This window comes from Larus michahellis, chromosome 10, assembly GCF_964199755.1.
Source record: "Larus michahellis chromosome 10, bLarMic1.1, whole genome shotgun sequence".
In the NCBI taxonomy this organism is placed as follows: domain Eukaryota; kingdom Metazoa; phylum Chordata; class Aves; order Charadriiformes; family Laridae; genus Larus; species Larus michahellis.
Window position 1 is genome coordinate 3,426,104 of NC_133905.1, and position 27,568 is coordinate 3,453,671.

The 27,568-nt window shown below is 39.0% G+C and overlaps 1 protein-coding gene across 3 annotated transcripts in view; it reads right to left on the minus strand.

Annotated features, from left to right (window-relative positions):
- EEFSEC (eukaryotic elongation factor, selenocysteine-tRNA specific) overlaps positions 1 to 27,568 on the minus strand; it is a 127,514-nt gene extending 99,946 nt beyond the window's left edge. Inside the window, exon 1 of one of the 3 annotated variants that reach the window (XM_074602735.1) lies at positions 27,117 to 27,568. In XM_074602735.1, coding sequence (XP_074458836.1) covers positions 27,117 to 27,390 — 274 coding nt within the window. In that variant the 5' untranslated portion in view covers positions 27,391 to 27,568. Of the gene's footprint in view, positions 1 to 12,363; positions 12,383 to 27,116 lie in introns of those variants that run through there. The other 2 variants (XM_074602736.1, XM_074602737.1) reach the window with 2 other exon arrangements.

Sequence of the window (27,568 nt, forward strand, 5' to 3'; positions counted from 1 at the left end):
CTCAGAATTATATGCATTATATTTGATTTCTGAACAATAAAGAAACCGCTGGTTGCACAAATTCCCTTTAAATTAAAACCAGCCACTAAGGCCTTTCCTAAATTGAGAGCTACAAAGAGAAAGCAGGATGACCAGAAGGGCATAATTCCAAGTTGCCCATTTCTTGTATGTCAAATAACCTGTCTTTTACAGTCATTTATTTGTAATCCTGCGTTTGAGACTGCTACAAATAGTAAGTGATGGAAAGAGATAATTGCTAATAAGGAATAAAAGGGTTCTTTTGCAAAAGACCTCACAGAAAATCCACTTGGAATATACTTTATACTTCATCTCCCAAACGAACCAGTGAGCAATACTGTTCTGAAGAGGATAAAGGCAATGAAGGCCTCTGCCCTCTCCTTTGTCAAGTCATCCAAGGATCTTACGTGTATGAATATGTTCTAACTACATGTCAGAAAAAAGTCTGTGTTCTTCAAAGGGAGGAAAAGCCTATAATGATTAGAGTATGTCAATAAGCTTGATTGGCCATGCTGAAGTAGCACGAACAAAGCTGATAAGGCCCTCCATGAAGGTCACGCCAAGAAAGACTGAGGCATATCTTCCAATAATTTATTATTCCATGCTGATCTAGCTATTGCAATATTGCACTTGGGAATAAGCTTATATTAAATGGATGACTTATTGATGGGGGGAAAAAAAAATAATCTACAAACCTTAAAGTGAAAACTCTCTCAAAAAAGCATTACAACACAGGAAGAAAGAAGGTCATCATGAGATCCTTTGCAAGACTTCACAGAACGTACAGAGTCCCGCATTGCCTTTAGCCTCTTCAGAGAAGTGCTGTACCCTCGGGTCGTCCATGAAGCCCTAAATGATCTTGGGAAATGTGACCCACTTAGAAATGGCTGACCCACCTTTAAGGGGTAAAACCAGATGACTTCCAGAGGTAGCTTCCAACCTGAACTATTTTATGAGGAGACAGTGCTATAAGAGGGGAAAACACTCTAAAAAACCACAAGAGTAAAGAACAAGACTTATCCATATGCATTTTCTAGGGACACCTGGAGATCTTAGGCTTAAGTAATTCATTATTACGGGAAGGTAAGTTTTGGGCAGAACAGCTATGCATGCAGACCAATTATTTTAAAGTCCATCTCTTCCCCCCTCTCCAAGTGTTTTATTTTTACCACAGAGTAAATAATACTTTGAATAAGTTTTCTCGCTGCATGCTTCTGGTTACCGTCTCTGAAATACGTGTGAAACTTTGTAATTTAGGTATCAGAATAATTTCCTACACTTTTCCTCCCCTCTCCCCAACACAAACAGAAGCTAAAGTACACCTGACCTTCCCTCGGCCTGCCCACAAGCAAGAGCAGCACAAGTAAGGATACATGGACAAGCATGTGTACTTGTACATGGAAGGATACAAGCAAGCCGCAACTAAGGATACATGCTGCTATAGACAAGGAAAGGCTCCATTTCACTTTAAGCATACTTTTAGAAGCATGAGAGTAGATATTTTTTTTTCCCCCTTCACTTCCATTGTAAAGTTAAAACATGCAAGTCAAAAAAACACATTTCTACTGATGTAGTTTCAAGCCAGGGCAATCAGACGCTTTATTTGTTATTATAGTAATCTCCGTAGCTATTTGTATATAGTCAGCTACCTAGAAGCAGTCATCAGTGAAGCGGAGCACGCTGAAAAGGTATTCACGCTGGCACACCCTGGCGACAGAGGCTGCAGTTCTGCAAGCCGGGAAGTTCCTGCTCCCACCTCCACTCCCCCAACACCACGCTCATCCTCCCACAGGGCTCCCACAGCTCACGGATGGTCTGATGAAAGGCAAAGTTGAAGCTCAGACTGAGTCAGGTTCAACTCGGCAACACCAGACAGCTCTCCTCGGGGATAGTGAGGTGACACAGGGCTTCAGGGAGAGGCCGAGTTGGCACAAGGGAGGCAGCGGGACCAAACAGCCAGGAGCTGCGGAGGGGAAAAGAGGAAAGAGCAAAGCAACCCCCCTGCTTCCAGGGACAGGACACTGCTGCAGGCCAAGCCGTTGGTGAAACAGCGGCCTGAGGAACTTCAGAGACACTTAAAGCTGAATAAGTGGTCAATGTATTGTTAAGAAGTGTTGGAAGAAAGTTAAGTACACCCGTATTTACACAAAACTAGTGCTATTACTTTAGAAAATTGCAAAAAGACAGTCATTATGTCCTGTTCAATGCAAAGTTGTTTTATGTTTAGAAGCAGTCAAAAAAGTATTAGATTGTATACGCGGTGTACATTGAAATAAAATACTGCCTTCAGTTGTAATCACTTTCTGAAAAAGGAATCTGAAAGATAAAGTGGCTTAAAAAAAGGAAACAAGACAAATGCAGTTAAGTTCTTCACATACAACTTCATTTACAAAGAAAAATCCATGTTAACAGCATGCAATGACAAAAGCACGTGAAGCTGAGCAAGAGAAGGGAAATAAAACACCTCTATTGAAAGAGCACAATCAATTATATAATGGTAAATCGCACAACAATCCCAAACTCAGTGCTGCTAGATACCCTTTGGCTTCAGACAAATGAAAATACAGATCCGATATTTACGCAATTAAGATTTTTAAAGCTACATCCAGCTGGATGAAGTTTCATTGTTTATAAAACATTGTAAGAGGCATTAGGAAGAAACTTAAAGCAAGGGACACTTCGTTCCATCATTGACTTTCCTGCTTTGACCCTCTGAACCATTCACTTTGACTGTTTCCAAAGAAAATGTAACAAATTAGATGAGTAACTATTAGGGTCTGGCATTTCAATTCCTGTTCTTCAAAATATTTCTGAAGAAAACCAGAATATCACCACAAATGAGAATGCTTTCCTATAGACGATGAGGGGAGAGCAAACAACCCTTGCCCCATAACAAGAAATGCCATGTTATACGTAGCACGCGTAAAAATCGAGGTAGGGCACCATATGAGAGAAGACATCGTCTTTCCACATGTAAAGTCCTTTACTGTAACATCACCTATTACCAGTTCTGAATTTCTATACTGACAAGGCACAAACTGGACAGAGTCCAAAAAGAGACCTCTGCTTCTTTTAAGGCTGAAAGCATTAATTGTGGTAGGGTTTAAAAAAGCCTACATATCTTGAAAAAGCAACAAGCGTTCTGAGTAGACACAGATGACTGCTACAAAAAAAAGTTAGCATTTGCTGAATTACACAACCACATGGCATTTCAGCTGCATTAATTTCTTTCTTGGCTTGAAGTTGAAAGTGCATAAATCGTGAATTAGTTAGCAAACATTAACTTTTTAAAGTGTCATTCATATATATATGTATATGCAAATACAGATACCAGTAAAGCTGGAAAGTTAAATATTTAGGATACTGCACAAAGCTAAAGTAAAAGTTACCTAACATTTTAGACTGAATGTCATTATACTGTTCATCATCCTTGGAGTACAACCCATGGCACATAGTAGGAAAAACAGTTATTTCATACATTTGAAAGCAAAACAAAGCACAGAAGAAAACAACTGGGTTACCATTTGGGTTGTAACTTCTTTTTTTTTTTCCCTACATGCCTGTAATTACATTTCTAGCACAAAAAGGTTCAGTTCCATGACTTGGCATCCAGACTATAAAACAGCTCAACAAGAAAAAGTCACATCCAATTTCTGGGTTCCCGAGTGACATATGAAAATAGCACCTATAGTTCCACTGATTCGTATCAGACTCAAATTTAGAGGTTCGCAATGAAGCACCCTGTTCCTTCTGTCTATTGAGTTCATAAAACAAGGTTTCTGAAACAATGTGGCAATAAGTTGTACCGTAAATCAACACTATACATTCATGCTTCAGGAAAAAGAAGGGTGCAAAATAAAAAAAATGGATACTCGCAAAACCCCACTTTGACCTCCTCCGATGATATTGTGCACTCAAGGCCTGATGAGTGATTAGTTCAAGTTTCAGACTTCTTATTCAGAGGTATTTTGCTTTGGTATCAAGACCACATGTGTTTTTGCACTGCTCTGAAGAATTAAATATAACATAACATTACACTTGAGCCTTACATAGTGACCGTAAATGGCCCCTGAAGGTCCATAAAAGTCTTTACAGTAAACACTGAAAAGCAAACAGGACAGAAGAAACAAGATAAAATATACCCTTTTTATAGTCTTGACTCATATCAGCTTTACATTTGCTCTCTACAAGATTTCCCACCAAGTTATAGAAAAAACCAAACTAAATATTTGCATACAATAATGCTAAATATATTGGGAAAAAAAATTACTACAAGGTACAACCATTCTGCCCGCTCCATCTCTCAAGGAGTACAGACAGACATCATCTGTGAAGCTGTTGCCAAGACCAGAAGAGGAATAATGGCTAAACAGAATAAAAGCAATCAAGTATCTGAAAGAATTACGAAGGCACTGAACCCGCAAGAACGAGGACGTGAGCCCATCCCCAGTTCTCCCAGACTTCCACCCATCTGGAGTCTTCTACTGCATCTTCTAAAGGCTCAGTTCGCACCAGGCTCGGTTCACACCAGACAGAAACAGACAATTTTTCCAGCTTCCAGAATGTTGCACCTGAGGTTTCTCCACTAATGATAAACACTTGAGTGTGGAGACAAACACTGAGTGAAATTCCTGCTAACTCCCGGATACCACGGGATCCTAAGGCTTCAGTTACAGAAGGATACAGCTATATACCTATCATTATGAATTACAACAGTCGTATAAAGCCAAGTTTGTACTGCAGAGAGAAAAGTGGTACTTTAAAGATGACTGCAATAACTTGATAGAGTTTCCAAGGTTGTTTCAGGGAGAGAAGTGTAGTACATAAACCGGCAAACACAGTACCTACATGCACACATTTTCCTTCAAACCCATTAGCTGGCAGAGAACTTCAGTATTAGCTTTTCATAAAATTTAACACAGTTTTCCAAGAACAGCACAGCTAACTCAAATTATTCTTAACCGACGTGTGTTCATTTTTCGTATGTATTTGACTGTAATATTACATATAGGCCCAGTACTGGACTCAGGGAGGTAGGGGGAACCAGACACCTGAATAACAACTACAAAGTTCCTATAAATTCTATTCTCTATCAGTAATATTTCACACTCAGCTCTTCATCTTTTCAAGTTCTTTTAAAATGCTTACAAGATGATATCGTTAACATTAGCATATTTAGGATTCAATCACATCTACGCCCGTGTTGCAATACAAAATGAAATAGCACACTTCAGAAATCCTTACACAAGCAACACACAACTCAAGTCCTTCATTAGCTCAGGATAAAAAGAATGTGCTCTACTTAATGACTAACTAGTTGGGTTTTTTTCCTCCCAAAGGACTGTTACTACAGAGCATCTATTGCCTCCCTCTGGGTGCTTAAGAGAATTACTGAATTATGAACATCTTGGAACATGTTACAATTTTTAAAGCATATTTTAGTCAGTTTAATATTAGGTAACAGTAAGACTTTTTTGCCTTGTGTTAACTTCTTAAAGTCCTGCCTAGCCAAAGGATATCTCACTCTGAGTTCTTACTCATTCTTCTGTCCTATCTTTGAAAGATCAATCTAGCAAAAAGTTTCCTGCAGCAGTCATAAGAAATAAGGACCACCATCACATCAGGTGTAGGTAGACAAACCTGAATATACGTTTAGACCTGTCACTCTGAACTTGCACATCCTATAAAGAGCAGTTTGCAGGTAGTTGGCAAGCAGGTATGAAACTTGTACCTTAGAGATCCTGCCAAACCACCTCGAATTCATGACTCAAACTTTTTTCTGCTTAAATTCAACATTTAAGCCAACTACTCTGAAGATCATGAAATGCTCAGGAAAACCCAAGAAACACGCAAATTAACACTGATCACAGAAATTTGTTGCTAGATTCTCTTCTCTCCACCTCTCCGTCAATTCAAGAACATCAATCTTATAGTGCACCTGCAGCATTAGACTGCTCAAGAAACACCAATAAGAAATTGATTTTAAACCTTGTACAGATCGAGAGCACATTTCTACGAGACTAACAAAAATAAATTTTCTTGAACAACTCTGCAAGTCACCAATCCAAAAGTAAAGCTCCAATTTATCAGATTCTAAATCATTCTTCTACATAAAAGAAAACCCGGGTTCTGTGTAAAGCTTGAAATAAATGAATGTGATTCTACTCTCAAAAGCAATGCAAGCCCTAAGCTACCTTGTCTCTGTCTTTGAAATAAAGTATCCAAAAGTCATGAACTCCACACCAAGGAGCTTGTTTTGAACTAAAAAACAGAACTATTACACTTTTCACAACACGGAACAAAACACGGTGCCCCAACAGAAAGGTTATGGCAGGCTAAAGGAAGATTCGTGCACAGTACTCAGGTATTTTTCATCCAAGGATGCTGAACAAGGTTATTTTTTTTTTTTTAAAGAGAAGAAATTAAGAGTTTACAATTCTCCTTCCCCCAAAAAAACTTAAAGACTGCTAGAGGCAAAGAAAAAAAGCATTCTTTAATTTTCTCTTCACCCTCCACAACACTGAAATAACATCAGTCAGGGTTATAAACATCTGTAATTGCCAGGGGAATGTACAATACATTCAGAAACTCCAGGCCCACATATCCTGTAGCTCTGCACTTCACAAACAAAAGGTTGGGGAAAGAAAGAGGGGGTGGGGTACAGGGAATAAAGGCTTAAAGATTAAAGTCACAGGCAGAGACAGACGGCTCCGTTTTTTAATAACTGAAAACACGAGTTGTGCCTGAATGTGCTCATTGTTTTATGGTGGGGGGGAGAGTCTACGCACGCTGGACTGGCTGGCGACAGAACTGCCTTTGCATCAAAAACAAGATTTACAAAAAGAAAAAAAAAAAAAGACACCAAACCCATGCCCTAATTTCCCCTCTTGTAATGGTTAATGATGCATTCAGGTAGAAATCAACAAGTTATCCCACCTTGCCTTTATTAAATTGGGGAAAACTTCACGACTAGAAGAAGTACCTGATTGTACCAGGCTAACGACAGGACTGAAGGGATGTCGGAAGGCTTTATGCTCTGAAGGAATACAGACCACGACAATAACAGTCATACATAACAAGCAGGCACAACTATGAAACAACTAGCTTATAAATCAATTTCTGATAGTTTATTTGCACAATAAAACCAGTGCTGCGAGGCTAAATTATGTGACCTAAGCAGATTTTTATATGGATTTAAGAAGTTTAGCTGTCATGAGGAAGTTCTTAAATCCAATTTAAAAAGTCCCAGCTATACTTTTAGCGAAACGGTTCATGAGTTGTCTTCAGTCACTAAAAAAAGCTGTTAGCTTAAAATGTTGCACTAGAGCATTGAAAAACTGAAAATGTTCGGTTCATGTTTTAAAAACAATTCTTCTCTCAAAAATCCAAGAGTATAAGATGCTTATGGCTACTCAATATCCATGATTACACGTGTATTATTTTAAAATTCCATAATATACAATTTGTATAAGGACATTTTTTATTCTAAAAGGGGAAATACTTATTTATTTCAGTGAAGAGATTTCTGTAGTTTAGATCCCACCAGTGCCCAGGAACCCATCTGCAGTTGAACGCCACCACCAGGTGCCAATGGACACAGGTAAACAAGCAGCCTAAACACATAAAAATAAACAACGTTACATCTTTCTTTCACTTTTATTCTAATCCAGCCTAAGATGTTACTATAACAGAGCTTTTGTTTTACTGTATTATTTTTTTTTTTTACCTGCCAGCTTTACTTTAAATATAGACAGAAAGGAGATAATTCAACAAGACAACAGGCTCTTTCATCTAAAGCCATGAGACTCCCAGTCATAACTTCTTGGGGAAGCCTAAAATAAGGAGCAGGGAGGCACACAACGGGAGTCAACGAAATGTAGTCTCTTGCCCAAAGCACGCATGCTGTGCAGGGAGGAATCAGCAGCCACAATACACAGCTCCTTGGCCAAAAGCGTCAAACCTGGAATGCTCCAACTATCATCCCCTCTTTGTTGATGCAACACTTCTGCATCATCAGCCACTGGACATCTTGTTGAGATTAAAAATATTGTGGAGAGCTACTGTCTGTTTAGCAAAGAAAAAAAAAAAAAAAGAGAGAGTCCATGTCAGAAAGGGAGGAGAAAGGAAAAGCCGAAACATGAGCTCATAAGCCTGTTATGGAGGATAAAGGCAGGCTTTGTTTTACTTTATTCATACCAAGTACGAACAAGAGACTCATCACTGCTTTGGAGCTTGAACTGCAAAATTTGTTTTGTATGCAGCACTGCCAACTTTTTTTCCCCCCTCGCATAACTAAACTACCTCCTTCTCAAAAATAGCTTCTGCTGATGCTCCAATCAAGTATTTAAGCCTAGATGAAACCTGTAAAATAGCAACGATTCTGCCCACGCTATAAATTTTGACGCTTCAGAAGCACATACAAAGGCGTTCTTTTGTAGTAAAGACAAACCTTGGTTATACAACACTTTCTGTCATGAAGTTCTCATATGCAGAAACAAGTAAGTTAAAATATATGAATATGAAAAAACACTTGGAAGACACACTGGATACCTAGCCACTCTAAGAGTTAGGCAACGCTTATTAAATTGGACAAATTAAATCCAACTTCTCTGGACAGAAAATATTAATTCTTTTTAAAACTCTCAAATGCAGCAGCCAGTCCAAAATTGCAACACAATGTTCAAACAGTACAGTTTTTTGGGAAATCAGAGTAAAAGAACCCTAGTTAGAGAAGGTCTGTCCTCTGACAGAAACACTACCAACCAGCACTGTCTCTAAAAGAGCTCAAGGGCAATGGTAAAAGGCAGCAAGAGAAAAAGCACGGTCTGGGTTCTAGTTTCTTGCTCTTAGGAAAAGGCGAAGAGGGTGGTAATTTACCGTGTACAACCAAATTGTACATGAAAGTTTAAAAACAGCCAATTAAAGCTAACATTATGGAATGGAACTGAGGGTCCGAGTGGAACGCATTAGACACGCATTCCAGAGAATGGCTCCGGAGTCCGCCTGCGAGGCGGATACTGTACAAAGTACAAAGGGTCAAGAAGTTCTTGTGAAGGGAACCCCAGCTTTGACCAGAAGCCACGACAGCTTGCCCACGAGATGAACGTGGCACCCAGTCAGGGGATGACATCAAGGCTGTAGACCTAATTAATAGTTGGTCATCACTTGCGTTGACAGAGTGCTATGGATAGAGTTTGAAAATTACGTCAATTAAGGAAGGGCAAATCTCACTACAATTAAGACTCAAATGGAGGGGGAAAACGAGGAACAAAGACACTCACCACACCTAACAGTAATAAACATGCCTGTTTCAGTTTAAATCTCCTATACTTCTCTCATACATTCAACTAGAGCTTTCCTTCTCTGTCAAGCAGTTCAATCTAGAATGACTAAAAGAGCAACCAACGTCTAGCGGGAAGTTAGAAAAGAAGGAATACTACATCTCAAGTTACTAGGACTATATTACATTTAGCCTTCAGAGTCTTCTGTATTTTGGGGCATGGTGAACCTGAATTTTGGTGAAAGCTTCTTGATTTCTGTGACAGTAATGCAGAAAACTGTTGTGCTGGTATTCCTGCTGCAGCATGTAACCAAATGGAAAAATAAAGATACAACAATTATATTACTCCTTGTGTCATGTAACTCCATCCATACATCCATACGCAAACTGGGAAATTCATTCAACTTCATGACACACAGTTCTACAAGTCTTCTAACACTGACACCCTCACTTCCAAACCTTCACTCTCTCTCTAAAGGCCAACAGGAATTGTAGCCCTTTGCAAGAACAGCAGTGTTGTATTGAGGATGAAAAATATATATATCTTGAAAAAAAAAAAAAAAAAAAGTAAGGTTGTCCTCAAGAAAGACATCCTGCAAACAATCTCTGTTTTTATTCCAAGGTTTATTTCAAGCACCTGCATTACTACACAGCTACAGCAGTGCAGCACATGGAAAGAAAGAAACCTCTAAAACAAATCAGTCCCAAACAATTAAATTAAGGATGCCAGCTCTGGGAAAATAGGATACTTTCATTCTCTGCACAGATAATAAGAACCAAAGTAAACAGCAATATTTTGGAAGACAGATTTTTCTGGACAGTCTCGCCAGTTAGTTAACCTGCATTGCTGAATATTTGTTGCTTTCTTAACTTACAAATTTCAGATTAAGAGATGAGTAGTTGAAGAGTTATGTTGCCATTAAATTGTTCTTGCTCAGGTTTTAAGAGTTAATACTGCACTAACAAGGAAAGTTTTTATATGCAAAACCACTGCAACCGTATCACTTGAAACCAAACTTAAAGCAGCCATCTCTTAGTTTATTCTCAGGTTCACTTTTACGGACTTTTCAACACTCACAAAGGCTGTAACTACTGTTTGTTGTAAAAGATAAATGTGACTCACCACTCCAATTCCAAAAAGAGACTTATTTTGTACTCGGTTCTCTGGCCTTCAGGCCACCGCAGACATCAGGCCCTGCCTAACAATTCCATATCAAATCATGACAATAACAAGCATTCTACATAGCTTGCCATTCCGGTAAGTCATGTCACATTGTGCCAGAGAATCTTCTCTGAGGAAGCCATTATCGAGCATATGGTATTATTTCATACTTCCTGCCAGGCCAACAGAAGGGCTTTTGACAGTATATTTCTTTTTATTTTAATTTTTGCTGACTGGGATTGCACAAGATACCTCATTTCAGAGTAGTCCCAAGGGGTCAACAGCCGTGTAAATCTCACACCCCAGTACTTCAGGGCAAAACAAACTATATCATGCTGGATACACTATCTAAATTGCCAACGCTACAAAACACTCCAGATATTGCAGGTTGTACGGTATTTGTGTTTCACATTAATACATTCTCCATATAATTAATAAAAGTCCACTGTAATATAAAAGGTGATGCTCTCTGTAAAGGAGGAAAGCAGCACAGAGTTTAATTACTAAATGAAACCACACACAATGCTTGCATAGTGTATTAAGAAGGGGCTGGAATTTAATGATCTATAACCACACAGAGATAAGAGACAGCAGCAATGCTTGAGGTAAATGTTTTCAACAGTACTAATAGGAGGGGAAATTGAAAAAGTTAAGGCATCGTGATTTATAAACAGATGACTTTTTAAAAAATTCAACAGCAGAGTAAGTGCCATAAAAAGATATTACAAATTTCACTGGTAGAATATTAATTTAAAAAAATATTTAAAATAATTTGAACAATTTATTATTTTAATTAAGATACTTGTGTGAATGCAGCTTTGCGGCCAAGGAGCAAAATACGGACCTGGTCTGAGTTTGTACTAGTTTGGACCTTAATCCTGCAAGCTCCCTTTACAGAGTTCATTCCAACAAGGCTGCGTGGATGCAGATCACCCAGCCGGGCTTGGAACTGTTACCTCTGCAGAGCCACAAGCGCACACGGCACCTCACAGACAAACACGAAACAAGGCCCCAGCTTTAGAAACCTCACAGGCTAAGTTGCTCCCTAAAATAATGAAAATATTTTAGTCTTGGACACAGCCAGGTTATTTTATCGCTTCAAGTTTTATACTTAGGAAAGCATAGATCTTGTGATGTGAACATACAGAAACCAGCAACATACAAACCCAGTCCTTTTATCTGTAAAAACCCCTATAATTAGAGAAAAAAGTTTTCTATTAGGGTATGTTGAAGAATCTCAAAGAGTGAAGTTGTTCAACACAACCCTGCACAGTAATTTCATAGTACAGCTCAAATACTATACAAAACAGAACACGCTTAGATTATCATAGATATTTCAGAATAATTCAGAGCAAGTCCCCCAGCATTTTCTCTAGGATGAATGAACAACTGAATTAAATAAAAGTGCTGACTCAAAGGCACGGGCATTTTACAAGTATTAGCGGCAGTCTGTGTACATTGTTTGTGAGCAGTAACACACCTGTTGGTTAAGTAGAACATTACTCAAGATCAAAACCTTCATCAAGACCAGAGCTGTGTTTCTGTGACCAAGAAGGGTCATCAGAAGAAAAAGTACAAGAGGTCTCCCAGCTCTGCATCCCACGCTCAACCTCCTAGGTTTCATTTGATAATTAAGAACCGCTACTTCTCCCCCAAATCTAAATTTTCAAGCTAAAACAGAGGCTGACAACATCCCCAGGGAAGTGGGAAGAAAGCCTACAGAAAACAAAGTCTGCTCAGAACACACATTGCTCTGCCAGGCTCATGTGACGAGCTCCCAGGAATGCTGGCACTGCTCAAGTTATTCAATGGAAATACGCAACAAAGACTAAGAATCCTAGAGCAACAAGAAAATAATATGGAGTGGAAAGCAGTAATGCTTCTACTCCATAGTATGCCATACCTGTAAATTTGCATTTTCACTGCACAGTGTAACAAGCACATTTCAAGAGACCACTACGCTCAGCAAAAATTCAAAGAGCGGCAACTACAGGCACTGAGCCGTCACTATCTCGCTTGGACGGGATTCCAGAAATGAAGTGTCCAGGAAATCATCTGCACTCGCTAATCAAACCTCCGTGATATGATTTCACAGGTGACCAAGAGAAGAAATTCCTAAGCAAGAATACAAAACAGTATCAAAAGTATATCAAGAATAGCCGAAGATTACACACTTCCCTCTTCACAGAAACCCATTCTTAGATGCTTTTGCCTTTTATGAGTTGGTTTTTTTTATATTCTTAACTATTATTTTTCACATTTTGTTAGGTCTTATTTCCCCATTCACATCTTCCAGACTCCAAGAGAACAATAGATTCTAAATTAAGCTTTCTGACAGCAAGAACTAGAATTACAGAACAAGGGATGGAAAACTCAGAATGAGAATTTCACTTCAGATGAACTTAAGTAAATATGCTTCATTTGTTATCCAGCCACCTCAGTCTTCACATCAAACAATAGAGACAACTGCTGTTGAAGAACCATATAATAATAACGGAAGAGAAATACAAAGGAACTTTATTAAGTATATTCTTACTGACAATTTACTATAGACTTAAATTAAATTTTGTTAGAAGAGTTCCTTAAAGTACTCCCAATAAATTATTTTTTATTAATTATGTTTAAAGTGTCACAGTTAATCTGCTTTTGAGGAAAAAATTATTTTGCCATTTTGTTAAAATATAACATTGAAATAAAGTGTATGAAGAGGAAAAAAGGTAAGTAATAGAGGTACAGAAAATGAAATAGTCTTTAATGACTGGTCTACAGAGAAGTAAAAAAAAAAAATCACATAAATAGGTATTTAATTTTTTTCCTTCCTTAATAAAGTAACACTATTCTCCATTTATATGATTTTTACCTCTAGAGTGTCCTATTAAGCAAGGTACACATTGGAGGAAAACGTGAGAGACCAGAAGGCGGGGCCGGGATTTTAAAAAACACAACTTTGGTCATTTGTAGTCTCCCTGTTTAAACATACATAATGTTCCCTGTTACTCAGAAAGATAAGAGTTAAGTGTACAGTGAGAAGATTCGCCTCTCTCGGAGCACTAGATTCTGTTGGTCCAAGGAAAATTAAATCACAGTATCTCAGAGTATACAAGTTTTGGGAAGGGCTTTACCAGCAAAATGAAAGCTTTGAAGTTTTCGGTACCAAGAAATAGCAGCAACAATCTAGTCCCTCTGCAGCAGCACTGGGAGGGCAAAGAAGCCTATTTCAGTTCTGTTAATAAACTAGAACTCAAGCTTGTATACTGTTAAACCTGAAAGCAAACTAAATAGGTACTTTTAAAACATACAAATGAAAAACATGAAACAAACAGAAAAGGCGGGTTATCAGCAACCCCACTCCCCCTGCCACAAACCATTCTACCTCGCAGTCCATCAGTGCCCACTACACTTAATCCTTATCCAATTACGACAAAAAATGAGCAAGGGCAGCTTTTAATAGTATTGAGATCCTTTTCTCCTCACTCTTACATGTACAGGAAAAACCAACATATATTTATCAAGAAATGGCTCTTCAACCCCATTTCCCACTGCATTGTCCCTCCTCTTTTCTTTCTCCCCCGACTCCCCTTGCGAAAAGGAAAAAAGATCTTTTAAATTCATTTGTGGACCTGCCAGCCTAGGAACATGAAGGAAAAATCCATTCCAACTACAAGCTTCAAGATCAGCCTGCTACACTGCTTATTGCCCTGGCACCCGGAAGAGGCATACCGTGAACCACTGACGTCCAGCAGACAAAGTCTGGAGGTGCACTTCAAAACTGAATTTCTAAAAATTCTGACTGGCAGAAAAAGCCCAAACTCATATATTCCACTTCTCTTCAAAAAAAAAACAACCTCAAGTAAGATTACCATGAAAAGCAACACCAAGACTACAAACACTTCTCTGCTGCTTTCTTGCATGTTCTCACACGGCAAGGAAAAAAACCAACCTGCTGAAATTGCTAAGCATCAGCCAAATTCGATAAACCAGCCTATCTCTAACTGTAAATGCATCACTAAGATAAACGAATGTATAATTGAAGAGTACTAATCACTGCTAAATGAAATGCTGAAGTCACCAAGAAAGAGGACACCCTCGGTGATTAAAGCTCAATTTTTTTGGTTGCTCAGACTCAACAGAAGTCGAAAGACAGACTACAACTCAGCCATTTAAAATATTTTGCAATGTTCATTACCACTTAGCAGCAAAACATATTTTCCAGAATATATTTAATTTTGGAAAATTAGCCTGATGGGCTATTTTGCTGACCTACTGCGAAGTCACATTTGCCACCTGTGAGCTAGTAATGCCCGAGCATCCTGTATTTCAGTCGCGACTGCTAACCACACAGCTTTCTTAGGAGAAGTTCTCATAAACGTACTGTTTCAGCTGAGCGGATCTTGGCTGCTTTTTTGCATCTATACTGCACTATGCTTCTGGCACCTAAAAGAATTTTTTTTTTATTTTTTTTTCTTAGGGAACAGACCCCACTTTAGCATCCTCTTAGCAGAAACACGTTTCCCATTCACAAAACCTACTTATTCCACTTGTGAACAAGCAGCACCTGAAGAGGCACTTACACAGACTGCGACAAAAATACAAATCTTTCACAGAAAGCATAACAGCTTCTGAACAGAATAACAACATCCCCAAAATGTGTGCTTTTTGATTATTTCATCCTGGTGCCCTGAAAATTTTCAGCAGTAAACACAGTCGCATTTGAGATGCTATGAAGCTGTTAGCTCCCCAATACAAACTGAAAATGCTGCTGAAATATCAGATGCTGCAAATAGATATTAGACAACTTAAGCATTCTTGTAACTATTGTTCCAACTGTTCTTACATGAGCTCATAAGTTACTGCAAAAATGTTTAAAACAGTATGCATAAGCTTTGAAAGGATACTGTCAACTAATTTAAATTGCATGTTACTCAATTCCGGTTTTACCTGGGATTGCCTCGATTATATGTAAGAACACACAAAAAAAGCTCCATAAACCCGACGTCACTTTCTGCATCATCTACAACTTTCCTAGCTACAGTCTATCATTTTCTTAATGGAACAAAAATAAAGATTTTTAAAATTCAAAGGGAAAAGAAACAAGTACAGTAACCAAAATAATTTTCAATCACTGCATCAATTTCACTACATTTCTAAAAAAAAAAAAAACAACAGTATTCTTTTAAAATAAGTTAAGCACCTGCGGGTTGCTTGCTGCAGGGTCAGTAAAGAAACGGACAGCAAGGCTTGTGTTTAAAAAAAACCAAAAGCTAAATTTATCTTCACTTTTGATTTGTTTGGCTTTAAGTTACAACAAAGAAAACATTAAACCCCACAAAAGCAGTGCTGGCTATAACTAGAATAATCAACTATTTCATACAGCAAATAAAGCTTCAAAACAAAAAAAGAAAACACATTTAGGGACACATAATGAAAAAAACACCCACACACCCACAATTTGTTAGCGAATACAGTTCAGTAATGAAAACACATCTGGAGATGAACCTTCTGTAAAGACTGGATTTTCAGCCCCCGATTTTGGGTTGGTTTTTTTTTTAAAGAACTTAGCTTCAGTTCAAAACTCTTTCCTTCCCTTAAGCAAAAGAGTATTTTCTCCATGCAAGGTTTGGTACAGTTTGATTTAACCAAATATACATCTATTTTTTTTATATTGCCTCTGGATGCACTATACAGCACCACAGACAAGTGAATCTCTTCCCACAAAAGATTCCAGTTAAATAGCAATTTTGGACAGAAAAAGCTAGCATTACTGGATATCATAATACACACCAGGGAGAGTAAAGGGAGAGCTCAATTACAAACACATGGGTAAACATCACCAGGCACCACAAACTTTATCACAGCACTTGAGATAATGGGAGGATCTCAGCTGTTAGTCAGGTGAAAAGCCGACTCAGGCAAAGAAATACACATTTTGGTCCCTGCCGCAGGGTGAACACCTATCACACAGCAAGCACACTGAAGGTGCAAAACTATTTCCTTAAACAACTTCCTCAGGGATGCCCGACTCGTGACTTTTGAATATTTGAATATTACTCGTGACTTTAGCAATACTGGTGGCATGCCATATACAAAGATAAATATTATCAACAATTATTTCAAGTTTTCTTATTATGGATTTTATTTTTAGGTGTATAAACACATGCATATAATGTTAGAATATTGACAGACAGCACCCAAAGTCTCAGTGTTATATGCCTGATGCAGGTTCCTTAGCTGAACAGCAGCGTTGACACTTGGGATTTTGTTGTTGTACTTTTCAGTACTTTAAACTGAACACTCATCGTCCCACTGAGATCAGGGAAAGATTCTGATGCTGAGTGGTTTTAAGAATGACAATGTTTTGGGGTTTCGTTAGTCTCTAAATGCAGCCTAGACACTCAAAATTAAGAACCATTTGAAACATTTTCCTTATTCTCTGCTGAAATGCCTCTTGGTCAGTTCTTCTGACGCCTTTAAAGAATACTTTATAGATCAGAGTACAGACTCCAAAAATTTTATACTTAACACACAGTACATTATTTTTTCATAAATCTTCAAAGACGTTATGGGAGAGTATGGTTCCAAAATTGCATACGTATAGAACTGCACAATAAAGTCGAATAACACAGAATACTTATCTGAACTTTTCCATCACACAGCAACACTGATGGCACACGAATATTCCAATTTTGCAGGATCGGGCAAGCTACCTCTATAAAATTGTGTGTAATTTTTTCCATATCCACATTCACTTCCACACTTAGGTTCAGTTCATCCACAACCAGCACTACCGTACTGGTGCGATCCTTCAAGATGCCGAACACCCCCAACAAACACCAAAGTGTGAGGGTTAACAGTAACACTTGCTGATAGGTCCTAAGCCCTTTGCAATTTAGGGGAGATGCAAGTCCAGCGCTATTTCATGGCTGCAGTAGGTTAGGAGCTTACCCTTGCAAACAGATCATTCACAGAAACCTACCTCAACCCCCATTTACTATTTTTCCTTCTCTCCTATTCCAACAAATCCCCAAAACACAAGAGCTGCTACGGCTCCCCTGACTGCATGGGGCAATCACCCGGCAGCGGGTGACAGCCTGACGAGAGCAGCACAAACCCAAGAGGACCGAGACACACCACTAATACTTTACATATATGCTCCAAGCCACACTTTAAATCATTTCACACACTAGAATGTCAGCGTGGATAACCACTGCCAGAACACAACACAGAATCCCCCGAAGTCAACCACAGGTTCAGGTAATCATGACCTCCCTTTTTACAACATAAATGCATAATTTCCGCACCACTCTTTGATGAAGGGACCACAGACTTAAAAAGAGGAAACAATTACAGTCATTAGAATTTCACCCAAGCATGAGATTTAATCTCAGGCCATGGTCTTGCCAATGGCTGTGGGGGTCTCAATGGAGACAAAATTGCTCTGTGGGAGAAAAAAATGCCTCGATGATGACATTAGTCAGCAAGAGAGACTGAGCTTTGTCTTCCATCCAACAGCACGGTCAAATACAAGGAAACCATTTTCCCTCCCCCTCTCCTTGATCCTAAAAAAGAAAACTACAATAATTTTGTTTCTTTCTCTGAAACGCAGTTTTTGCATGCTTTGGAAATTTTCCTCTCCATAGCAATACTGCTGGAAGGGAAGTCTTTAATACAAGAAAAGTAGATTTAAGCATGAATAAACATCTACGACAAAAGACATTTCCCCTTGCCTAGCCTTGTTAATATAATTGGATACTTCTATCAACAATTCTGAAACACTTCTATAGCTTTTCCTTACCCAACAGGTTCTCAAAGACCATTTCAAATTTTATATATACAGGAATCATCTCTAAAATATGCTCATTTGCTCTACAACGCGTTTAATGGAAGTAAGACAGGTGAAACTTTGCCAAACAAATCAAGGCAAAGTTCCACAATGAAAAAGAGCCCCCAAGATCTCAGAGTACCAGCTACTCTTATATGCCAACCACTTGTTGCATCCCAAATAAGACACAAAACAAAGGAAAACTTTGGCACAGAAGACAAGAAACTGCTACAGGGGATTGGATTAAATTCATTTTTCTGGCACTGAAGAAAAAGCAGATCTGCAGTGGACAAAACAACCTTCATGATCCTTCTATGGCATGGAGTAAAAGAAAAATAAGTTTTTAAACAAAACTGTCAGCCCAAATGAATCATCTCTTCTCCAAAACCTGGGGTAAGGGGCCTGGATTCTGATTTTTCACTCCCCCTTATCATCCTTTAGCTCCACAATGCTCCTGCATGCAAATTTATTCATTTTTGTTTAAGCTATCCTCTCTATTCCATTTCCTTTTCTTCCACTATTCACTAACTCTTTCTGCTATTACATCAACATATATACGTGTGTATATATATATGTTTGGGTGGTTGAAACCACCCCTAGAGCTGGTAATGCTGATAATTACAGTCTAATGTAGAATTAATCAGCTGAAGTTTGAAACAGAGATCATAATTCAAATTGGAAGCCAACACTAACCATTTCACGTTCACTTGAAGAGATTAGACAGACCGTGCAAGAACATTTTGGTAGAATAACTGATAAGGAGATGGGAAATAAGAATTATTGGTATTTACTTACCCTGCAATGCTTTTTGGAAGCAAACAGTTTAAAGGAAGCACTTCAGAATGGCTATTTAATCTGAATTTTACAGATAGCACAGAGAATATTTTCTCACAGAATGCACGGTATCTTTGCAATCATAGCTATCGTACAAGCTGTTCAAGTCTTTCTTTGCTGGAGCTCTCACTCAATTTTGCTCCATTATGAGCTGTGACCCTCAGAACACAATGCATTCAAGAATCCAGCTGGAAATTACCACCACAGAACATCCGCCCTTGCTCTTCAGCTCACCAGCCCAACAGTAAGGTTCCTAGACAGAAAACAACTGGCTGCCACACAGAGAAGCAACTTTTTATTCCACTTAAGGGACTTTAACAACGGCAATGTGGGGGTTTGGGTTGCTCACTTGGCTAGATCTGTTGCGTGTCTGCTTTATAATTATAACCTACATTTTTCTTTCCGCATTCTGCTTTTCTAGGGATTTTGATAAACAGTGCTTTACTACAGCCATCCAAGAACATACATTCTAGTACAAACAAACAAAAACAATAGAGAAACATACTAAGGAAGCTAAGTTTATGGCTCCATCAAACTAAACTAGCTATTAAAAGTGGGTTCTATACATAAGCAATGTATCATTCAACTTCTATCTAGCATCTGCTAATTGAAGGCAACTTCTAAATCAAGCTGTAGAACAAATACAGTAGAACCTTATTAAGCCAGTTTGTTGATTAGTAGACCACTGAATTACTGAACTGGACTATTTAGCAAGCAAACATATCCATCATCAGTAAAAACACTACTTTGAAAAGTGTGCTTTAAATTTATTTTGACACAGGTAATTTTAACTACAAATATGCTTCATATTTTACAGTAAGTTGTGCCAGATTTTATGCAGGTATTTATAAGACTTTGCTACATTAGCTGATATTTAAAAACATCTAAAAATGGATTAATAAAGCTTGACCACTCTCCCAAGCAGCTTACAAAATAATTTCAAGCAAGCAGAAACAAAAAGCAAAAGTGAAATGAAAGGGCATGTAGTTGTTTGATGAATGCTTGCACACAGCATGACGGAACAAAGAAATTCTGTTTTTAAATCAATAGGAAGAATGATCAAACAGACTCAGCACCATTACAGCACTGGGTTATTATGTTTTCCTGAGAAGCTGTCAAGTTGTTGTGTCAAATAATGAAGTGTGAATTAGCACAATTTTGTTGTATACAAGCAAGTATGCACACAAACACTCAAAAGCTTTGTAGAAAAAATGTCCTATATTAGCAAGAGACAATTCAACATTCTAACAAGGTTCAATAAAGTCACTCATGTTTACAATCTACATTTAAGATTGAGAATTCAATTATAAATCACATCTTCAGAACAAGATATGCACAATTTTTTTTTTAACCAAACACAGGAAAGAGTACATTTCTGTCAGGATTCTTACAAGAATGGGATTATTCACTATAACTTTTGAGACCAGAAGACAATGGCCCTCTGGCTTCTTTTAAACTTTTCAACACATAAAAGGAAAGGAAGACCCTTCCCATTTTGCTTTCTAATATTACTTAAGAGTTGCTGTATAGTTTAGGAGCTGGTTGAACCTGTGTAACTTTAATAGAGAAATCAGCTTCAAGTAAAAAAGCAGAAGAGGGTATAGAATAGAAATTGTAGCAGTCAAGTAGACTAGTCTCGCTGTCACATAACTCAAAAAACATTAATATACAGAGAAGTAAGAAGCTATGCATAATAAATGGCAAGTTAGAACCACTACAACTATGACATAGATAGTGATCTACCTGTGGAATTTTTATCTATTTTAATAGTGCCCTGGCACACACATAAAACCAAGTTTTATTCTACTCTTAATCTCACCCGACAAACCCCGTATAGCACAGAAGTGGTTCAAAACAGGTTTGGTACAATTACCTTGCTTTTGCTTAGTTATCAGGTGACATATAGAAATGGGGAAAGAAATAAAATAATTGTATACACTAATCCGTGGTTCGCACCTTACCAATTGCTTTACAGGTTAAACTAGATAAACTTTCTATAAATACAAAATAAAAAAACAAGCCCTTTTATGCGGATGAAGAGTCATACCACTCACATGCAACTTCAGTGAAAACCAGCTGTTTCATCTCACCTGTGTTATTGACATCCCATACATTTTTATTGCTCAGATATAAAAAGCACTACCCAAACTGTAGATGAAATAAGACTAACCTTCCGTAAAACACAGAGGATTTTTTCTTTAGGAATGGGAAAAATTAAGCCGCAGTCATGTTCCAAATCTTCTACTTAATTCTGTTTCAATTCAAAGTAAGGTCACTCCATCCCTGCTGACCTGTTACCCTGTGCACTTATCATTAAGATCCCCATCGTAAGCAAACACTGCCCTCTTGTGCACTGCACCATCCAGTAGACAGAGTTGCACTTTGGGGGCTGGGGAGAGGGGGAATTTTAGAGCAGCAATATTTTTTTATACCAGCTGCCTTTTCTTTATGCATGCTCCTTAATTAAAAGAGTGCCTTTCATTTTAAAATGTCAATACTCCTTTAATTTGTCAGACAAGTATCAGGCACCAGCCAAATTACTTAAAGCGAATTAAAAAAAGACACAGTTTCAATTTCTAGAGAAAAGTGTTTTCATTTACAGAAATAAAGTTTATTTATTTACATTTTTAATAGAAAGCAATGTCAGCAATTTACAAGCACTATGAACCCAACAAGTTTAATAGGGTTTAGAAAACATTCACATTAACGCTAGTTGAACTCTCTTGGCCCATGAGTACTTCCATAACATCAACCACTACATAAAGGCTCATGAACATGAATTACATGACATGGGAGTTGTATTTTAATATTTTTTTCACCAAACAAGGTTCATTATTATAGTATTCGCACTTCAAGCTGGCAGCCAAAGTCCTCAAGAATCTCCAGTGACTTCTCTCTGACCAGAACCGTATCCACTGAACAACACAAGGCGCTCTTTCCTCCAGAGAACAACAGGTTTCCCTTCAACATGTGCATTCAACAGCAAGAGAACCCCATATAGATCTACATCATCCATCTATACACTCTACAACTATAAAACTCTACTTGTTCAATCACCTGGAATGGAAAAAACGAGAACTGTCACATGCTTACAAAGGTGTGAACAAGCAAAAGCTGACACTGACAGAAGTGTATTTTCATTACAGTAACACAAAGGTAACCCTGAGTTTACAAATCCTCTTAAAACTCAGCAAAATAATTAATCTGTGATAAAAATACTTTTTTGCGCGCACGATGTTAATCTTACAAATAATCTGCATCTGACTGAATCTGAATGCTGGTAGCAAGACCACATTTCCCTTGATCTCCCAAGACTGTTTTCATTGTACTCATTTGCATCAGCAAGACATGCTTTTGCTACGCTCATTTCCCCCTCCCCAAGCTCTTGTGCAAGTTCAAAAGTCTTGGCCCCTCCAATGTATCAGGTCTGAATTAATACCCTTCCTTAACAGAACACAGCAGCAAAGTGGAAACAGACACTCGGGAGGCAGTTTTCTTTGAAAGGAGCTGCAGGGACAAACGGTGACAATGAAGCTCTAGTTATAAAGTATAAAGGTCAAAGGTTCAGACAGGCATAAGGACTACAAAACTACAGGTTTGTCAGAATTCCCCTCCCCGGGTTTAGACAACCAGGGTCAAGCAGTAGCTTTCCAATTAAAACCCTATAAAGCTACTCTGTCCTTTGAACTTCATAGGGGAGGAAAAAAAAAAAAAAAAGACAACTTTCTGTTTTAGAAGTTCTTTTGAGGACCCATCTCAAAATCCAAGAGATAAAGGGCATCTGACAACAGCTCACCTAAAGCAAACACGGCGGCAGCGGCCCTTCGCTGCCTGTGTGGGGGGAAGCCAGGATGAGGTAATCATGTTCTTCTGTATTAGTGTGCTGACCCTTTGTAGGGCATGAAATTAACCATCAGCAAGTAAAAAATCTGCTACTGGTTAAACTACTTTGCTACGCAAAGTGGTCTTAAAATGAAATATGGGGATTGAATTTCTTCTGGCAGATTGACTCATATAACCTCTCTGCAGGCATCCCTTACTGCTGAACTCATTTGAGAAACCATTCCAGACCCTACTGGATGCATAGCTCCGCAACAAACAAATGTAAAAGCAACTCTTATTTCACTTTGCTGAAATTTAACAAAAGAACAGAAGCTTAAAAAAAACCCATAGGGCTGTGACAGAAACTATCCCATCTCAGTGTAAAATTTTAGCAAAATGCCACTCTAAATCTCTATAGCAATAGAAAAATAGTAATGATAAAAATATCGCATTTTGCAGCCGTTCCTTCAGTGCTGAAAGCAAGTACGAGGCTGACATGGGTGCTTCTTACTGCTTGTGACAAGCCAAAGAATTGACCCTTAAGATTCAGTTATTCAGGTTTGTTTTCTCTGTTTAGCAAGTCAGCTACGAACAACTATAAATACAATATTTGTTGTGTTGCTTGATACATGATAGACAGACAAGATCCTGCTAGAGCATAGGAAAAAGTCTTGACATCATTGTAAAATAAAGAATTCTGTTCTTGCTGTTCAAAAGACAAAAAGAAATATACAAGACAGTGCAAGCCATCCAGCTATCCACAATAACTTAATACCTTCCTGCCACATCAGACACCCAAAAGTCTGCTGTTAAAGAATAAACCAGTACGGTTTAAATACAAGTGAAAGCCATGATGTAGTAAGCAGTACTGCAGTGAGTGCCTATCATTTATTCCATTCCAACCTTGACTATCACCTTCCAGCTAAAACTTTAAGAGAGCATCTTGGGTGGAACTGTCTGCAACATTTACAATTCCCAGCACACAGGTAAAAAAAAAAAAAAAAATCTTTTGATTTAACATTTGATACGTTTTGTTTTCAAGGACAAGTTTTGCAAGAAAAATGTAGCCACACAGAATGAAATACGACTTCTATTTTCCATTCCATTTGGTTACTGCTCAACTATTCTGCATTCATTTAATCCTAAGGTATTGTCTCCAAATAAGCATCTTGTGAGTGACTGTGAGAAGTATTTGCAAGGTCAAGCACTACAATGCAATACTAGATTCAGCTATGAAAAAAAATCTACTTCAAGAATTACCTAAATACAGAAACATGTGAGAGAATGGTAAATAGTATAATTTAATCTGTAAGCAGCTTTATCAGATTTGTACAGCAAAGGAATTAACCCTTTGAGCACCGCGGGAGCACAGAAAAGATGACACTTAGAGAGGATGGAACTGGACTAGAAGATAGCCTGGGCACCACTGATGAAAATGGCACCCTGGAAGAGAAGAGCTGAAATAAAAGGAAAAAGAAAAAAAAAAAAAAAAAAGACCACAGGCTTCCCTTGTGACACCAGTGAGGAGCTCCTCAAAAGGAATGCCTTGAGCTAGTTGCCTTATGGGGGACTGACCAATAATGCCGGTGCTACCCAGCCACAGCTGACAGCATTTCCATACGACAGGTCACTCAAGCGGGAACCAACTAGTTTACCCCACTTTCAATTAAAAAATAAATAAAAAGAGAGCTTAAAATAAGAGCACACAATAACATATTTTCACACCTGTAGCTTCTGCTTCTACTGCAAAAGCTGCATGCACATGACTAACACAGATGAGAAGGCTGCTTCAGAGCCCTCTGTTGTCATTCCAGCCTCTGATTCCTCACATCCAGCTCCCTTTCCCACAGCTCTCCTAAGCTCTAGCTTTTCTGTAGGTTAACTCACAACTACAGCTACTGCGGGACTTAATTTCAGAAGAGCAGTACTTTAAAGAGGTGTGAAAAATCTGAGGCGCAGAATAAACAGCGAAAGATAGAGTATTTTGCACTTATGTTTTATTTAAAAACCTTAAATATAGAAAATCTGTAGTAACAGGGAAATCACAGATTCCATCAAAAAGAAAAAAGTAGTAGCATTCCTGGTTGCAAAGAAAATGCTTGGAATGGTGAAACCTAAACATTTATGTTTAGGAAACAGATTAAAATAATCCCAAATTTTTAAAGTATCATTATCTGGGAGGCCTAGTTTTCCATTTCTGAAGAGCTGGAGAAGTTGATAATACTGAAATATGGACACCTAAACAGTGAAGGATGTATCCTGTTACACAAGATATGCTATATTTCAGTTTGAGTTTCACCAAACCATACTAAAACTGTAAGTACCTAAATAGCTTCACAGGCACAGATCAGGTTTTATCATCAAGGTTTCATCTTTTAAAACTGGTAGTAAAAAAAAAAAAAAGGCATCCACTATCAAGATATATGGACGCTATAAAGCAGAAAACCGAAATTTCTAATTCTTTAAACTAAATATTAACACAATACTGCACTTTCTCTACAACTCTTTCTTAACATACAGATTTGCAGTAAGTTACACTAATCAAATGTTTTCATTAAGATACATAATCTGGTATAACTAGAACTAAGCAAGTTTGACATGCTTACATGTCTGATTGCTACCTGTAAAGAATTATTTTTGCTGGGAAGAAAACTCTATCATGCCATCTAGCCTAGACCTTTTCTTCTCCCAGCATGGCCTATCAATAAGGAAATTCAAATAACTTATTCAACCAACGTGGACAGCTGTGACCTAATCCTTTGAAGCTCTTCATACAAACAACAGGAAGCAACAAGAACTCTATGCATTAAATAGTCACCCCAGATAAGTTTTAAAGTGATTTAAAAAAAAGAAACTGTTTTTCTAAGTTTTCCCATGTCCTCTTCATGAGAAAGTTTACCCCGCTCAGATTAGTTGTTTCTGGCACAAAGGAATGTCAAACTACAAGTCACTCTTCAGCACATCCAAGAAAAGTTACCATTTGCCAAAGTAAACTTTGTTCTTTAGAAGATAATCAGGTGCTTACAATTACTTAAGAATAACAGCTGATTGTGAAGCACAAAAGAAGACTGGGAGACCACAGGTTTCTGGAATTTAGCTCACAGCCTTGCAGCTGTAGAGCACACATTAACGGTACAGAGCGCTCTACTGCTGGTGAAATCAGGAAGTAAGTAAATGTTTACTATCCTATCCAAAAGAAAAACAAACAATACAATTCAGTTACTGCTATCACCACTTACAAATAATACATCTGTTCAAAAGGGGGTTGATTCATGCATCATGAAAAGTAAATTGGTCTGAACCTCAGCCTAGCTCAGAAGAAACACAGACTGCATTACAAAACTACCAGTTGACTGCTGGTACTACAAAACCACTAGTTGACACTCAAGAGACACTAGCAATGGAAATGCATAGGAACTGAACGTTCAGAGATCCCTGTAGTTGCAGTTTATCAACCTGTGATTACTTTAAACAGCTGCAAACTCCATTATACCCTTAGCCAAGCACCAAGCACTTCTTAACTCCTTTTACAAGGGATAGAAGAGGGTGTTGTTTCTCACAGAACAAGGCAAACTCATTTAAAAAGAACTCTAATGCAAACCAGATTAACTTTCCGATATCCTCCACAAAGACTAAAATGGAAAGTTACTAAATTCCACAAAACTATTTCTACATATAAGATTATCATGCTAGAACTCCCCAGTCTCTCCAAGTTCAGCAAGAGCATGTCCAGCAGGTACACCACAGCTCTCAGCCTGGGAATATCAAACTCTGACAGCTTTAACAAGTGAGAAAGTATAAATTAATATCGCCCTTTAATACCAGAAACAAGGTTTCCATACACAATAAAGAAAACTCTTTCTTCCAAGTAAGCATAAGAAAACTGACCAGGCCTGACTGTCCAAAGCGCACTCAAAGGATTCACATTTACAAACTGTTCTTCTCTGAGCACGGGTGTTTTATTTGAGGGGCAATTACTTGGTGTGACCAACCGACGAGGCCCGTGACAAGCCTGACACCCCACCCGCGCCTTCCCCTCGCCGGGCAGCCGGAGAGCCCGGGGCTCCAACGGGCTCAGGCGAGCAGGAAGGGCCCTGCTCGCCCTTACCGGGGGAAACCAGGACCTCGCCGAGGGGTGGGGGCCCCAAGGCAGGGGTTGCTGCCCCCGCTGCCCCCCTTACCGCCGATGATGGTGCGGATGAGGGAGGCGTGCCCCGGGCAGTCGACCAGGGTGAACTGGAGCTCGCCGGGCCCCGGGCCCAGCTGTGGCGGCAGGGCCGTCCGCAGGCAGGAGAAGCCCAGATCCAGTGTGATGCCCCGCGCCCGGCTCTGCGGCGCCCGGTCGAAGGCGGCGGTGGAGCCGGTGGTGCTCAGCGCCCGGGCCAGCGCCGTCTTCCCGCTGTCGATATGGCCCAGGACGCCCACGTTAACGTTGAGGACGCGGGGGGCGGCCATGACGGCGCTGCACCCGGCCGGTCCGTCCCAACAGCGCCCCGGCGGCAACGCGGGCCCCACCGCCGCCGTTCCGCCGCCGCCTCAGCCCTGGGCGGCGGGAGGGCCCGGCCCGCCAGGTTACGGTGCGGGGGGACACGGAGGCTGAGGGGACGGCGCGCACCCCCCCCACCCGCACGAC